Here is a 16,240-nt window from a genome sequence, read left to right as displayed (position 1 = left end):
CTACTCTTTGAGCTAACAACCCATATGGCGTCACCAGGAGACTAATAAGATCTAAAAATATGATGCACCACATAGAGAAAAAGACGGGTCATTTTGCACCTGGAATTGTTAACAGAAATGATTATTTCCACCACTCAGGCAGCAGTATTTCTGTTGTTGCCATGTGTGCATTTTAACAGAATATTCTGAATTAGGCTGTTTCTCTTTTTTAATTATGGTTCTCTGTAGGTTCATTGAGTACAGTTAAAGATTATAACTCAAAAAGATAGCAGGAAGTAGAATGAGTCAGTGTAAAGTCGTTAAAATCTTTTATAAAAAGTTTGCTTTGACATTTCAGTAACCCACAAATATAAGGTAGGCTTGCAAACTTTTTTTAAAACTACAACAAAAAATCAAGGTTAAAAAAAGTAAATTCTTCCGAAGAGAAAATATCTTTTAGCTTTTTAGAAATATACTTTAGGGTTGTGTACTCTTTAGTGACAGAGTGCTGTGAATGAATATTCTAAACTAAAAAATTATTTAAAAAGATTTTTTCCTTTAAAACTTGGTGGTTTATTATGTAAATAGTATTTTATATGAAATCTACATTTAGCCAAGCTTAATAATATAGAAAATGTTCAAACACTTAAATATAGTCTTGTTTAAAAGATGCAAATCTATGGGTCTTTTTAAGCAATGTTTTGTGCAATGTAGTTTGTTTGTTTTAAATTTATCATTCATTCCTTAATTTGTAAAAGTTCCATATTCTTTGGTAATTAATAATTTGTTTTTCATTACCTCAAAAAACACAGACAGATCTTAAAATGTGTTTTTTTTTAAAACAACTAATTTCTAATTGGATGATGTAATCAAATCCCATCTTGAATTAGGCTGGAAATCCCAGACCTAAGCCTTTCAAGACACTTACCTGCAGCAGCTTTAGCATGAACTTTTATTGACTTGTTCTCGTGTGTCCTCTGGTCTTCTTGTTTCTGTCAGAGATGGAGCCTTGGATCTTCAGGTTCAAAGCAGAGGGTACAGTGGATTACTCACAGCTGACCTTTGATCCCGGCCAGAATGAACTGATCGTTGGTGCCAGGTAACCCCCATCCGACATGGTTTCTTCTTTTCCTTCTCTCATTTCCTTTTCTTCAAGCTTCATTGTGCTGCTTCTTTTTTTCCTGTTTATTGGTCAGCTTCATGAATATTGATCCGTCTCTTTTTGATGTCTTCAAAGATGAAAGAAAAATGTCTTTGGTGATGCAAGTTTATTGTCTTTGTGAATTCTAGGCAACAGTGTATTTTTACACTTTAAACTTTAAGCATGTCTGCTCGTTCTGAAGACTGTGCCCCATTGTGCACTGGGAAGTTGTGGGTTCAAATTCACTGTCATACCACAGACTCTAAAGCAGGACTCAATGCCTTTTTGCTTGACCCCCCTTCAGCAGGAAAGGTTGCATTGGGAAGTTGAATGACCAAATAATTCCTCCAGTGAGACTGTGGCTCTAGCTCACCTATTCCGGATCACATACAGGATCAACTGGTGGAACTATAACATTTCTTTGCCATCCAAACCACTGTGATCTTTCTGCAGCATGTTTTCAGGCTGGACGGCTTCCTCAGAGTCATTGTGTCTGACCGAGGTCCACATTTCAAGATTTGGGGGTAATGGTCAGTCGGTCTTCCGGATATCATCCCCAGATCAATGGCCAACTGAAGAAATTGAACCAGCAGTTTTAGTCTAGTCTCCTTCTGCTCAGCTTTTGGGATTCCTCATCACTGCTTCAGGAGGTAGTGGTGGCCACAACAGTCTGCCTTCATCAGCCACTGCCTTTAATCTTTTGAAGGAAAAAGGTTAAATTTTAAAGTAGTGCAAGAGAAACTTTGTTTCGAGAAACTCTCCATCCCCACTTTTGGACAAGATATTTTTCTTCTTCTCTAAAATTATTGCAGCATCTCTCTCTAGCTGCCTCCTGGACACACACAGTTAGACATTGTTAAGTTGCCCCTCTGCTTACTCTGACTGATTAACCGTTTACATTCCTTCCAGTGTCGCCTGCAAGATGCCATTAGCCATACTCATGTCAGTCCAAGTTTATGTCCACACAATCTCAAGTAAGATTGATTTCTCTCAAGTTAACCCTCCTTGTACCCATCGGGAAAAAAAATTACCTTGTCTCCTTTATCCTCAGTCACGAGAGACTCTGTTGTGTTTCCCTCTGCTGCTGCCGTCCACTTCGCCCAAGCTATTAAGTAAAACTTTGAACTTAACTCTCTTGAGTCTAAGTCTTGCAGGGTTGTCCATCATGCCCTCCACTTACAAATATAAAACGTTTAGGAATAAAAAAGTTTTGGGGAAAAAAGCAGGTAAGACACTTGGTTAAACTCTGTTCCATTTTGATGGCTGCTATATGTCAAACGATGAATGATAGAAAGATGGAACCAAGCTGGATAAGAAGGGTGCGAGATAATAGAAGAAAACTGGGATCAATGCAGATGTCAATACAGTAAAACAGGGAGCCGTGGCTACAGTAAGGCCTGGCTGAGAGCCATTTTTCTGAAGATTGATAGTTCTCCACCACTGCGTTCCTCTGACAATGTGTGTGTGTGTGTTTGTGTGTACAGATGGTTGCATTTAAAAGATTTTTATCCTGAAATCTTTGTTTTAAAAAGTATTGATTGCTGACTTGAAAAAAAGGCAAGAAATTGATCATTTTCTCCCATTTTGCAAAGATTAATGCTATCTGGCTCTGAGCTGGAGCAAAAATGGATTTTAAGTGTTAATTAAACAAAAGAAAAAGACGAAATATTAAAAAGGTAATTTGTTAGTTGTGAAATTATTTAAAAAAAAGAAAAAACGTTTTGAGAACAACTAGAATATTTCTCTTATCAAGTAATTTAAAATCTAAGGTTTATAAGAAGGTAAAAAATATGAAACTTTTCCACCAGGCTGTGACTGCCCTTCAATTTGTAATCACCTCCAGCAAAGAGAGTATAAAGCTTTTATTCATGCTTCTTTTTTTCTTTTTTTTTTCTTGGTCATTTTGTGTGTCTAATTATCCTTTGGAGAAACTGGGCCGTATCTTGCCACAGGTGCAAGTCATGAAAAGCAAGGTGGTGCATGCGTGCTTGCTCATTTTCACAGCACATTGACTGTTTTCATAGTGTGCACGCTTCTTTTTTTTCCCGGAAAGTGATGTGTTGACTTTGTAGTTCGCCCCGATAAAAATGGTGTCCAGGTAAATTACGGGAGATTTAGTCTGAAATCTGAGTGATCACCAAAAAATGTATGAATTCTTCAACATATAGACCTAGAACAGAGTACTCAGCACTTTCAATTAAAAAAATAGACATATTTATAGTAACAGTTATTTTCAAGGCCATTTTGGTTTTCATTTTATTGACTATAAATCTAAATGTTTTGTGTTGCACCATGTTTAGACAAGCTTCAAGATAAATAAAGGCACATTTTAGAAGTTAAAGACACACTCTGATGAAAATTGTGTTTTTAACGTCATCCTGTCAAATTTTTCTGATAAAGGAGGACATACATAAAGAAAATTAGGCTTAAAATTGCATTTCTGATTATTTTTTCAGGAGCAGACCAAAAGATGCTATTTGCAAAAGAGCTTATTTGTGATGTAGAAAATTGCAAAACGGCATAATCATAATAATTAAAAGACCCATTGTATTGGAGTGGGACTTTAAGGTGGCAACGTGTTCTACTTAATGTGCCTTTGAAAATTAATCTAAAATAAAAGTCAAGATAAAATGTCAACAAACTCTCAAACGTACAGACTTTGCACATTGATTGGACGGTTCCATTTGACGCCAAAAACAACCAATCCTTCTTTGAGGAATCACTGTGCTTCTTCTGCAATGCTCCAACAGGAACTGGCCATCACTTCCCGATTCATAAACTTGATTGAAGCCTTCTCACTGATATTCACTACAAGCCGTCCAAAATGGGCTTGTGTAGCTACTCCCCACCTATCACTTTTATGAATATAATAAAAGTTAAAAGAACGCTTAAAGACTCTGTATTTTGTATTCTGTGAAATTCTTTTTTTTAAGTTAATAGCTCCACCATCTAACTGGCATAATTCTTTTCGCAGAAATCACCTCTTCAGGCTCAACCTGGAGGACCTGACACTAATCCAGGTGAGTTCTAATTCTTCCTCACTCTGTCTGATTTGCTCTTGGGCTTGCTTTCCTAGTTTTCTGGATAAATCCGTTTGTTCACGTCTCTCCTAATCAGAACCACCGCCTGCTTCCATCAAACCTTTTGCTCATCATTACATGTCAGCTTAAAATGGTCAAAACAATTTATCATATGTAATGTTCAGTTCTATGAGTTGACCTGAAAAGAGATAGAAAAAAAAATATTCCCAAAAAAAAAAAAGAATTTAAAATATAACTTAATTATTTGATTTTGGCTAAATTAAAACTGACCACAATAAGTTTGAATGGGAAGAGAATGGTTTGGCTTGTCGTCACACAACATAAGCATAATAAAGTTTTCTTTTATTAAAAAATGAACCAATTATGGATGTACTGTATGTTTGAACAGGAGAAACCAACTTCTGAAAAATAATTTTGCCATGTTTATTTTCTCTCTTAAGTTATTATTACAAATTTAATGACACCCTTTTGTAAATTTACAATGATGTAAATGAGGTTATGATGTCATCCAGGAACGATAGGGCTAATATCTGTTTCAATAATAATAAACTGACAGTGATATAGAAAAAAAGGAAATCAGAAAAACTCCTTTTAAAGTGATTGGAAGAAAACCTTAAAGATGTCAATTTAACATCTTTGGCACAAAATGAGAAGCATTTAAGCTGAAATGATGTTTTTCTTCTTTTTCACCGTCGGCATCTTGTATTTTCCATCTCCCATATGTTGTCACTCAGCTTATTTATCCCCTTAAATGCTTCCTTCTTTTCCGACTCTTGTGCAATCCCACCTGCAATGCTATCTGCTTGTGCAACAGAGTTACCATGCAAACATTGACATAATGATAGCTTTATTTCTAGAAGGAAACAGCATGGATTCTTTGATGGATAGAGAACTCTTGATGTTTGCAATTTACACAATGGAGAACTTGGGGAGGAGATAAAGAGGTAGACAAAAGAGAAGCAAAGGTGGTGGGAATATCGAGACAGCACGGAAGAATGGAGGGTGCAGGGAGCATGGTTGATATAAAACTGACTGGAAGGGGAAAAATGAGAAAAACGGTTTAAAGGAAAAAGAAGTGAGAGTGAATCTGCTGGGTAGAGAGCGAGGCGGCACACAAAGAAGTCAGGTAGATGACGGAGGAAAGCTGAGAAACCCCCCACGGAGAGAGACTAGGATTCATGCCGGGCGGATCTTTTGTGGTCTCTCACTGGGACACGCAGGCTTCTTAAAGATGCTTTGTGCCATCCACGATCCCCCCCGACCACCACCCTCTTCAAATATTTCATCTCCTGCTCGGCTAGCGTTGCAGAATCAGCAAAGACACTTCACCGAGCCAATCAAATCTTCATGCACAATACATTTTCCACTGAAAGAAGAGGTGATCCCTGCTAGTGCCTGGGGCCAATTTAGGATGACCTGTGTACAAAAGCTCTGCTTTACATGTCATTGGACTGGGGTTACAGAGTCAAGGGGAAGTCTAAATTCAAGTGTTGAAATTTGCAAGGCTTAAGCCATATTCCACCTTTGTCATCCTGGCATGGAAACGAAGGATTAACCGCACAGAGGTTTGGATGCCTAACTCCTGTTACCGGTGAACACATTTGCCTTTGGCAGAGTCGCTTCTGTCACATTGCTGATTGATCAAACAGATTTATAAGGTAATACCGTGCTGAGAGGCTTCTCATCCAGTGCAAAAAGTTTTGCACAAACAGTTCTAAGTATTTCGGCTGCGTTTATTCCAGTTGCTCCAATTTTCAGAAGAGTTGCATGAGGTTTCTGGGGTTTTTTTCTAAAGGAAGAAAAAAAATCAAGTGAAAGCTACACCTACGCTTGTCTTTGTGATTTCACCCAATACCCATGTATCAGCCCTGTCAGATAATGCCTGATGGCAGTGATTTCTTCTTGCTTGGCTGGTGGTGTTGAGAGGAAGACTGTGTGTTTATTTGATAGAGTGCACGGCTTAGAGCTACTTTAATACAAACAGTCTATAATAAGCAAAGGAGTTAGACAAAATTACAATGATGTTATTTTGTATGTTTTTCATAAAGCCGCCTTGGAAACGTTTTCTGCTGACTGAAGCAAAGATGTTGTTTTTTAGCCAGTTAATATATCAAACCGTGAGATGGAGACTGAGCTGGTGAAACCATAATCTTCATTGTTTATTTAATTTATTTATCTTTTTTGGGATTTTGATCAGAAAATCAGAAAATCAGAAAAAAAAGTGTTAGTGAACAGGGTATGTGTTGTGTTAATGTGCTTTCCACCTGACTTGGACAGTGTTAAAGACCCACTTCAATGAGAATTGTGTTTTTAACATGTTTTTGTAGCATTTTTCTTATGATGGAGGACATATGTAAAGTATTAAAACTGAAAATCTGAGTATATCTTTTTTCTAATGGTGGTGAATCAGTAGCAGGCAAAAAAAGGCCATTTGAAAAATCTTGTAGTTGTTACATATTACAGTGGGTGGGCTACAAGCTCCCTGCTTCACTCCATTCATCCACTTGTAGACGCATAGATCCATGTACATCTTCCTTTCCCTGTCTGAGCTGCATCTGGCTCAAAACGTTACGACCGGCTAGCTTAAAAATGCTCGCCATTTTTTTTTACACCAGTTATGTTAGGTTGGTGGTGTGAGGGGCTGTAAGCTAGCAGGAGATACGTAAACAGATGGATGTCAGGCTTACTACGCGCCAATAGTCTCACCCAAAACTCAGTCAAACTTCTAATGAACTAATGCCACTCTGCAGAAACTATGTCCTAGAAGACAACACAGGTGTTCATGATTTTGGCTAAAAAGAGCATAATCATAATTAAAAGAGCACTGTGGATGCTTTTAAAATAGATCAAAAAGATGATTGGAGTGAGATTTTAAATCTCACAGTAGAAAAAGCTCCTCCAGAAAAAAACACTGTGACTATAAACAAAGTTCACAAGCTGGAGGATCTTTCTAACACAATCTTTACCATTGAAAAAACATCACACAGTGTTTGTAGACTGTTCTCAAAGCACATGGCTGGCAGTGTTGAAACATGAAGCCTCTCTGTTTTATGGCCTTTAAGTCAATATTTGATATCTTCTTTTTTCCCTGTGTCTAGATCTCAACTTATCAACTTTTTCCTTGACCTTCATAGATCTTGAGATTTTTCCTCCTTCCAAACTAATGAAACTTGTCCATAAAAAAGAAAAATCCTGATAAACTGAGACCAGTTGTGTTGAAAGGATTCAAAACTGTGATAAAAATGAGTTTCATTCACGTTTCAACGGCTCAGTTCCACATTAGGATTCACATCTGTTCATTATTGTCCTTGTTCTTTTCCACGGTCCCTCACTAAACTCCCTCATCTCAGCTGCTGCCAACCTTGAGAAGGCAAATCAATGCTTTGCCACTTCTCATTGTGTGGTCAGGGCTGAAGAATAGGCATGCAAGCTCAATGCACCACTCAACCTTGTGTTTTCGTCTGCCTGAAAGCTCCTCATATAGTATTTCTGCAACTTTCCTGACACTCTCCAAATACTGATCCTCCATGCTGGTCCTGCAAACCCCTGTGAGGAAGGATCAAGTGCTTCTAATCTTGGGATTAAATAAGTTAAAGAGGTTTTTAAAATTCATATCACCCTAAACAATGGTTTTAGGGGGGGAAAAATGTATTCAATTCTGAGACATTGGTCCCTTGTAGAATTGAAAATGCAAGGCTGTGAGGCTGAATTTCAACAGAACCAGTGTGGCATAATGAGCTGGGATGAGCAGGATCAGTGACGTTGTTCCCCGTTCAGTACAGCGGGGCTGAAGAAAGCCGGGGAAATCCACTCCAGCCTCTGTCTCTGTGTCCTGCACTGCCTCTTGAAAGTCCATAACAATCCTGCTGGTAATGGAGGCACAATGCTGTGGAGATATATGGGAAATTCTCCATCCACTTCCCCTCCCTTCTTTGCATATTGTCTCGTTATTTACGGAGGAATGAGAACAATAAACCCTTTTCCCGTCCTTCCATGCTGCGTTTCATGCTCCTGTCTTTTGCTATTATACCTCATCAGCCGGACAATTAGCCCGGCTAATCACCGGCTAACAGAAACTGTCCGCCATTCCCTTTGAAAGAACTGCTAATTCAATTACCAGAGCTGTAACCTGGTCACAGAAATGCACAGAATGGAAGGCACAATTGGAAAAGGAGCCACACATGCCCGCACATCAACTAAAACCGTGAGATGACGGCATCTCTGAGCAACGATGTCAGTCCAAAAGGTAAAGGGAAAAGCAGAGTTAGTTCTCCCCCGGAACCGCCTGCTTAAGGTGTCACGATGATCCGTGGTGTGACTAAGACCCACACAATCGCAACGACATGACATCAACACCAATTTTAGGTGTAAATCTTTCAGCAGCTTACATCAGCAGACATCAGTGTGAATGGTAAATATTATGCGAGTACATCAAAAGGTAATATCAGCTACTCATAAGTCTTATTAGATTTGCCAAGCTCCTAATTTCAGCAGCCCACCTCCCCCTTCCCTGCTTGTAGTGAGACACAGCCAGTCGTTTCATAGCTAGACAGCTGTCAGCAGCGAGTGTTCTGCGGACCCTGCTTATGCAAAATGAATTCAGTATCGTGTCTGGAAACTGCTGTTTTGGAATTCTGCTCCTCACTTTCTCCGCTGTCTCCTCTCTCTGCCCACACTGGCTCCCTTGATCTGGCTGCCTTCTAAGTTGGACTCTCTGTTTGTTTTCTTTCTTTTGCGCTTGTCCCTTATTATGAATTTTCTGTCTCCTGCCTACTTTCGGTCCATCTCTCCTGCGCCCACCCCGCAGTGACAATAGCCCCTCAGTACGAGGGCTGATGGGAGGCTCGGGCACAATGGCTCATCTCTGAGGACATATAGCAGACAGAGGAGGCTTGGCTTGTTGAGCATAACTTATTCAACATTTTTCTCCTTTTGAACAACAAATAATTGTCTCTTTGACCACATCACATGTTACTCCTTTTTAAAAGTTACTCCATGTGATTTCAAGACTTTTTTTCTCCCCGAAAACAATAAAGAAAGTTTTAAAAAAGCAAGATGGTTACCGTGCTGAAAAGATATCCAACAAGAAAACACCCAGGAGAAGTCAGACAATCTTCCAGGCTCCAAGCAATCCCTGTAGTCAGCTCTGCAGGAGGAAAAAAAAACAAAAAAACAACACCAGCAGCAGAATTATTACCAAAGCCACAGATATTACTCTGGATGTATGTTGTGTTACAAGGGAGTGTGACATTCCCCTCTGAGAAAATTGCTCATAAACGTTGAGCTTTCATGTTCCCCTTGAGGATGAGCTCGAGATTTCTTCTTCATTTTAAGCATGTGCATTTGAAAATTCCTCTGGTAGCTGTGGGTGAGCCGTCGTTAGAAGAAATACAGCCAAAGATGGACTGAGGCAGTCCTTCACAAACTTTGTTTAAAAAAATGATTATTGATTATTGAATATACTGTATTTTTAAGTTTAAATTTGAGATTTGTCCAGCGTACATCATATTTTTGGTAACCAGAAAGCAGCTTTACATTATTTGAAAAGTGATTACACTAATTTTAATCAAATTAAGAATGGAAGACTAGCCCAAAATCAGATGAGGAATCTGTAATTTTACACCAAATTTGGCAAAAATGTAACTTTTAATAAATAGCATGCTTTGTTAGCTGGTAACAGCGATCGTTAAATCTAAGCTTTTGAACTGTCTCTGAATCTTATTGTTGTGTAGTTCTCTTTTATTATAATAAAGGTAGAAACTTACACACTCCTCAATTCATTTGATTCATGAGTAAATTTTTAAAGAACCATTCTGATGAAAATTGGGTTTTTAACTTGTTCTTGTGGCATTTTTCTATGATAGAGGGAATATATAGACACCTAGCCTAAAATTGCTTTTCTAAGTATTTCTTTATTCAAATTGTTGTGAATCAGGAGCAGGAAAAAACATGTTTTAGAAACAGATTGCATTTGCCGTGCAATACGCTGGGAGGGCCATAAGCTCTCTGTTCCGCTACATTCCAATGCATCCACTTGTAGACAAATAGATCCATGTATGTCTTTGCTTTCCTTATCTGAGCTGGCATCTGATTCAAAGGTGCGGCTGGACCAGAGTCTGTTCTTTTTGGATAATCTGCTTAGTTTTATCTTTGTGTCAATGTTAAAGCTCAACTGAAACCTGGTTAAAAGAGAAAAAAAACATAAACAAGAACACTCTAGTCTTTGTTTGGTCACATGTGAACCTGACACACCATCCAGTGGACCAAAGAGCAATAATAACAAATCTAACCCATGAAAACTTTTAATGTAAAAAGCCTGGTTTATGTGGCTGTTGTGATTGCAGGGTCATGATTAACCCTTGTGCTATCTTAGGCACTTTAACATTGGGAGTTGGGTCATCTAGACCCACTAAACAGTGCGCTGAACCTTTTTTCTTCAATGATTTGTGATCTTCACTGGTGTCCATGGATTACATGAAATCTTTCCACCTTTATCCACCTTTGTCATGGTAGGGAGAACACGTCAATGTAAGGGTGGGGTCATCTAAGATAGCACAAGGGTTAAGCAGATTGTGCTGTGGCTGGCTTCCCAATTTTCTACACCAATAGTAAAAAGTGTAAATTAAGTATTTAATTTTGTACAGTGAGTGGTTTCTAAATGATAATTATCATTTTTCCCATTTGCTGATGGACAGAAATCCAACAAAACTAGCATAGCAACAGTAATGTATTTCTAGTAGCTGTTCCAAGTCCCATGTCTCAGTAAAATGCAGTCTCAATCACATGCAGTGGTCCATATGCAATGTGCTGATGGCTTAGCATCAACGCCTTTACTGCTTAGCAGCTACATTTCCTTTAAATTGCTAAAATCATTGAGCAGCAGAATTTCAAGTGGAAATTTGTAAAATTAATCCCTAATTTTAACTCGCTCTTCTTTAAGGACCCACTTCAGAAAGTAGCAAACAATGCATGAGAGGTTGCATAAAAAAAAGACTGGTGAGCAAAAAAGAATGACAGAATATCTTTAAATCTCTTTCCAATTGTCATTTGAAACCCCTCCATTGAAACACTTAGTTCATTTGGTATTGCAGCTTACATGCCAGTTTTCCTGATTCAACTCTAATAAAAGTGCCAACAATCCACTGTTATCAGCTAACTGCTTAATCCTTACACTCCTTGTTATCTGCTGTCTTTGTTTCCCCTTCTTTTTATTTCTGCTGGTCACAAAAGAATCAAAAATGGTCTTTGCAAGGCCCCTGCTCTTTGATAACCCAAAAAGTATTGCAGTTTAACAGTACATACTGGTATGTTTCAGTTTAGAGTAGAATCATTCCTGCAATGTTAAGGTCGAAAATAGCATGCTAATGACCTTTTAATGCTGCTTAATGAGAACAGGACAAATCATTAAGTGGCACTGATTATACTCAGACTGTCTGAGCAGGGAAAACTAGGTTAGATAGCTTTTGTCGTCATCAGTGCCAGTGCTTCCCTCGCTAAAAGTCTGACATTTTAAACGAATGATAAGATGATGTGGCATTCCTAAAGAACTGTAACTGATAATCACATAAAAACCTGTAATGTAAAAAGCCACCACTTTTCCCCCCATTAGATGTGATCTCCAGTTGAAGCTTTCCAAACTATTTTTGATTGATTTTTTTTTCTTTTTCACGGAACATGAGCAAGCAAGATTTCAAGCCATTAACAGGTTTTCTTCACCCCCAAAGCACTTTATTGAATTCAGCAGGGGACAGCTGCGGTGCTGTGTGTGCAGGCTGGGCTGCTTGTGCTGATGTGTGTGGTTTGCATCTGCATGCAAGACCTCGAAAATAGCCGGCTTTGGCTTGGAATACAAACCGACACACAAAGGAGTAGATCAGGAGCCAGCTTTTATTGCAGCACCGTTTCGGATCCTCTCTGAGTGCCACACACAACAACAAACGCCGTTCCGTCCTATCTTCTTGTATGACTTTACTGTCTTGGTGTGCATTTCCGTCTTTGTGAGTACACACAGGTGCTTCTATACCTTCCAAGGGCCAATAAGATGAAAAGTAAAGACTTTTCACACCAAGTGAAGTCCCTCAACATCCCCAAAGAAGGAATGAAAGGAAAGAAATAAAACTGTCTGGATGGAATCTAATATCTGATATTTACTGTATTCCCGCAGTGTGAGATGCTGTATAGCAGAGCAACTTATTAGCACAAAAAGATTACATCTCTGTGGCACCAAGAGGAGTTGACTTGTTTTAGAGACTTTTTTGTGGATTTCCTTTTAGGTAATCTTTTTTTCTGCCAGTCATACAGAGCTTCTGCAAAGGAGGCTAATTCTCACTGTCACAAGGGTGAACGACTAAGTGGCCCAAACCTCTTCCAAGGCCAACCCTCATTACATGAATAAAGATTTTTTAACAATGATGAGAGACCTTTTTCACAAAGGTTGCAATGAAATTAAAGTTACACACTAAAGCACACCAGTGTCTTCACCCTAGGAGAAGTGTTCATTTTCTCATTCGTCTTTATGCTATTTTAAAATGTAAGAAACGTCTCTTTTGTTTTATTTTTATTTTTTGCACATGTAAATCACATCGACATCCTACTCAGGGGAACCGTCTGCTATGTCTTAAGATTCGTCCTTTTCCCTCCCACATAAATCAAATTGACATCCGGCTCTAAGCACTCCCGCCTCTCCTTTCTTGGGGTCTCTCCTTGGTTTGCGCCTTAATTGGATTCTGTGTCTGTATTTAACATGGCTCATAACTCGTGTGCATTTGTGCAAATGTGCTGGTGCTGGAACAAAAATACCATGAAGATGTGATGTCAAATTCATTTACCATTTGGTTTTGTTTTAATCAGTCCCCCCTGCTCGCCACATAGCTTTCCTTTAGCCTGTTCTTAATGTGTTTTTGCTTTCAATAATTATGGGCACCATGAAGCAAATTCCCGTAAGAAAGGTGATCATTTTGTCAAGTGGAGTAAAAGATGGGGATTCATTGAAAGTCTTTAGTTTTGTGTATTTTTTTAAGTTCTTTGAAACCAGTTTCATCTTAATGAGTTACTTTTTTGATTTGCAGGAGGCTGAGTGGCACTGTGACGAGTTCACCAAAGGAGCCTGCTTCAGCCGTGGAAAATCTGAGGTGAGTGCAAATGACGTGTGAAACCGACATTCTTTCACTTTCTATTTTGAAATGGTAAAAACCACATTCAACACAGCAACATTCTCTCTCAATTGGAGCATTTTTGGGTGTGTAGTCATGGGGATGATTACCCAAAATGTGATATCGTCTTGTTTACCCATTTTTATAATGTTTTACTGTTGACCATATAGCACTCATTGAATCGAATTAGCACTGAGTCAACCTTTGATGCAGGTGAGGAATTGCCGTTATTTGCAGTTATGGTTAGAAAGTATCACCTTAAAAACAGTCTTTCTGTGTACAACTTTACTGCAAACCCCCAAATCAAGTTACATTCAAATCTAAAGATCAAAATGTCCACTTTGAACTTTTAAATTAAATACGATGATTTAAATAGTTCAATGTTTGAATATATCTCCTTTATCTGCCTTAAGACTACAGATGTAAATTGGCTCTTGTGCCAGTTTTGGCATATTTATGTCGAAGGCCTGCTAAAACATTGACTAATATGCATTGCCCTAACTTAAATACAAAAAAATTATGAACATGTGGTCGGTACTGAATTCGTTCACACAGCTAAAAAGTCTGTAAAAGTGCGTAAATGCGTTTTGGGCTTCGGCATTCACGTTCAGTTTTTCACAACACCTTTCATACAAAATGCACGGCCATCGAATGTGCATTGAAAGTTGAACCAGGGTGAACTTCGACAGGAACTCAGATTGGACATTGAGGAATAGATAACGTCCTTTTAAGTCAAGGAAGTGCCAACCGTTTGTAAATTGAAAATGGAAGACAAATTATTTATTACGGTTTGGTCCAGGCCGGAATTATATGACACCAAGGTTTTCATGGATCAGCACAGAACTGTGAAAGAAAAAACCTGGTGCAAGATTCACCAGATTTGCACCACTTCTACATTTTACACTAGGCCTCTTCCAACTGTAGGTGACGAAAATGCCGAAGCAAAAGAAAAAAAGGAGATGAAGCCCCTCTCTGCTTCTCCAGTGTGAACACAACGAACTAAATGCACATTCAGGAACCCCCGTAGCGTGTTCTTGAATGTATGTCACCTGTCTGATATGTATGTCCCTAGCCACACAAACTAATATTGAAAAACATCAACGACATAAAAACCTTTTGAGAAATGCAAACACAGCTCAAACCTTTAGCGTTGCTGAATGGTTTTAAATGATCTTTTATCACTTTATTAAAGTGTTAGTCATTTTAAAAAGCGAAACTTGAATAATTGGTACTTTGAGATGAACTGAAGGCCTCTAAAGTTAGAATGTACCAACTCTTATTGGACAATTTCTCCCTTTAATATGTAATTTAAGATATCCAGACAATTTCTACCACTGTATGGTTTTGGAAATCACAATGCTGCAAAGCAAAAATCAAAGAATGTAACGTAATGATGTAATGGTGCCTGAAACAACAACACTGAGCTCTGTTTGTAATAACATTTCAGAACGCGAAAAATTTCAGCTCTTTGACCTAAAAGTAGAGTTACATCTTTTATTTCTGTGCATAACTCCCCAACCACAGTTTAACCCCTTCTGTGGAGGGAAATCCTGTTATTTGGGGGTGTTTTCTTATCTTAGCGGTGTATATTTATGCAACATCAGCTGGCACAATCTTGTCCGAAAAACAGATGGTTCTAAGTTGAACTTGACTTGTAGATGAACTACCCAGCCCTGATCCCTTTTTGTGTGCGCTCTGTGTGCCGCTGTGTATTTATCCCACACTGAAAGGCAGTTAGGGAGCCATAATAGGCATGCACAGGCTGGCCGGTGCATGGTTGCTGCAGAGAATTACAGACCAAAGCTATCTTAGTCCTCAGGACTCACTGCAGTCTGGTGGGGCAGAATTGTTCATCTCAGTGTTCCCTTCTGAGGATCAGCTCCTGTGATGTACACTAAGAATAGCATTTAAAGACTTTGTTCTCCAGCAGGTGACAGGGATTTCAGTGGTTTATTACCTAGCTCAGTACACCACAATATACAGACGCTTAAGCTATTATACAGACACCATCTCTGTGCCGTGACTGAATTTACAAGCGATCGTATTTTTCTAATACACGCATTCGCTCTTCTCTTGTGGATGTGATTTATTTCAACTGGCAGAAGAAAGGAGAGTTAAATCGACTTGACAGGACTTGATTGCTGCCTCTGTTTTATTTTATAATGTGAGAGCCAAGCTCAACGGCCTCTGCATTACAGAACAGACGTGGAACATTTGTCAGGAAGTTTTTATAAACAAGTCAAGACTGTGAGGCCGTGCAAATATTAAATATGCCATTATTTACTACAGAAACAAACTCTGGAGAAGAATTGAATTATGCACACCCCTTCACTACCTGCCCACACACATACACACTCACAAGGAAACCATGCATGACAAGCTGCACAAGCAGCACAGATATATAGGTGTGCGTTGTAAGTGCGGCTGCTCACATGTGTATGCGTAGGCTGGGGCTTATCACAACTCAACCTTCAAGTTGTTTGGGAAAAATAAAAGCTTTTCTCTTGCTGTGACATCCCAAACTCTTAAATCAGAGAAAGCAGACAGTCACCCTGTGGACATCAGATGGTCCAGGTTAAGGCAGATTTATGAGGGTCAAGAGGTGTTTTTATTACAGGCCTGTTTGGGCCGCACCAAAACCTGTTTTCTTGGATAGTGCACCTAGTTTGGCAGGTGTGAAAGTTCCACTGAAGTCTTTTGTGGACCAAACAAGGAAACTTTGTTCTGCATTAAAATAAAAATTAAAAGTTATATATTCACTTGCAAGTGGATTCTGATTTGATTAACCTTCAAGTTTAGATGGGAACTTGGGGTCTATTCAGACTAGACACATTTGGTCCACTTAAAGGGAACCAGAGTTCGTTACCCCCGACACTCTGGAACAAATTTTCCGTCTTAATACACCTATCAATCTATATGTCATAAAG

General features: G+C 38.8%; 1 protein-coding gene across 7 annotated transcripts in view; it reads left to right on the top strand.

Moving 5' to 3' along the window:
• sema5a (sema domain, seven thrombospondin repeats (type 1 and type 1-like), transmembrane domain (TM) and short cytoplasmic domain, (semaphorin) 5A) overlaps positions 1–16,240 on the top strand; it is a 142,184-nt gene that overhangs the window by 47,976 nt on the left and 77,968 nt on the right. For all 7 annotated transcript variants that reach the window (XR_013652458.1, XR_002292683.2, XM_004081015.4 and 4 more), the window contains 3 exons: positions 979–1,078; positions 4,095–4,140; positions 13,230–13,292. Coding sequence is in view for 5 of the 7 variants with exons in the window: in XM_004081015.4 (XP_004081063.1) it covers positions 979–1,078; positions 4,095–4,140; positions 13,230–13,292 (209 nt within the window). In the remaining 2 variants the exon portion in view is untranslated. The remainder of the gene's footprint in view (positions 1–978; positions 1,079–4,094; positions 4,141–13,229; positions 13,293–16,240) is intronic.

This window comes from Oryzias latipes, chromosome 20 (assembly GCF_053564925.1).
Source record: "Oryzias latipes strain Hd-rR chromosome 20, Olatipes_Hd-rR_3.1".
NCBI lineage: Eukaryota > Metazoa > Chordata > Actinopteri > Beloniformes > Adrianichthyidae > Oryzias > Oryzias latipes.
This window is presented reverse-complemented; position numbering and strand designations above follow the sequence as displayed.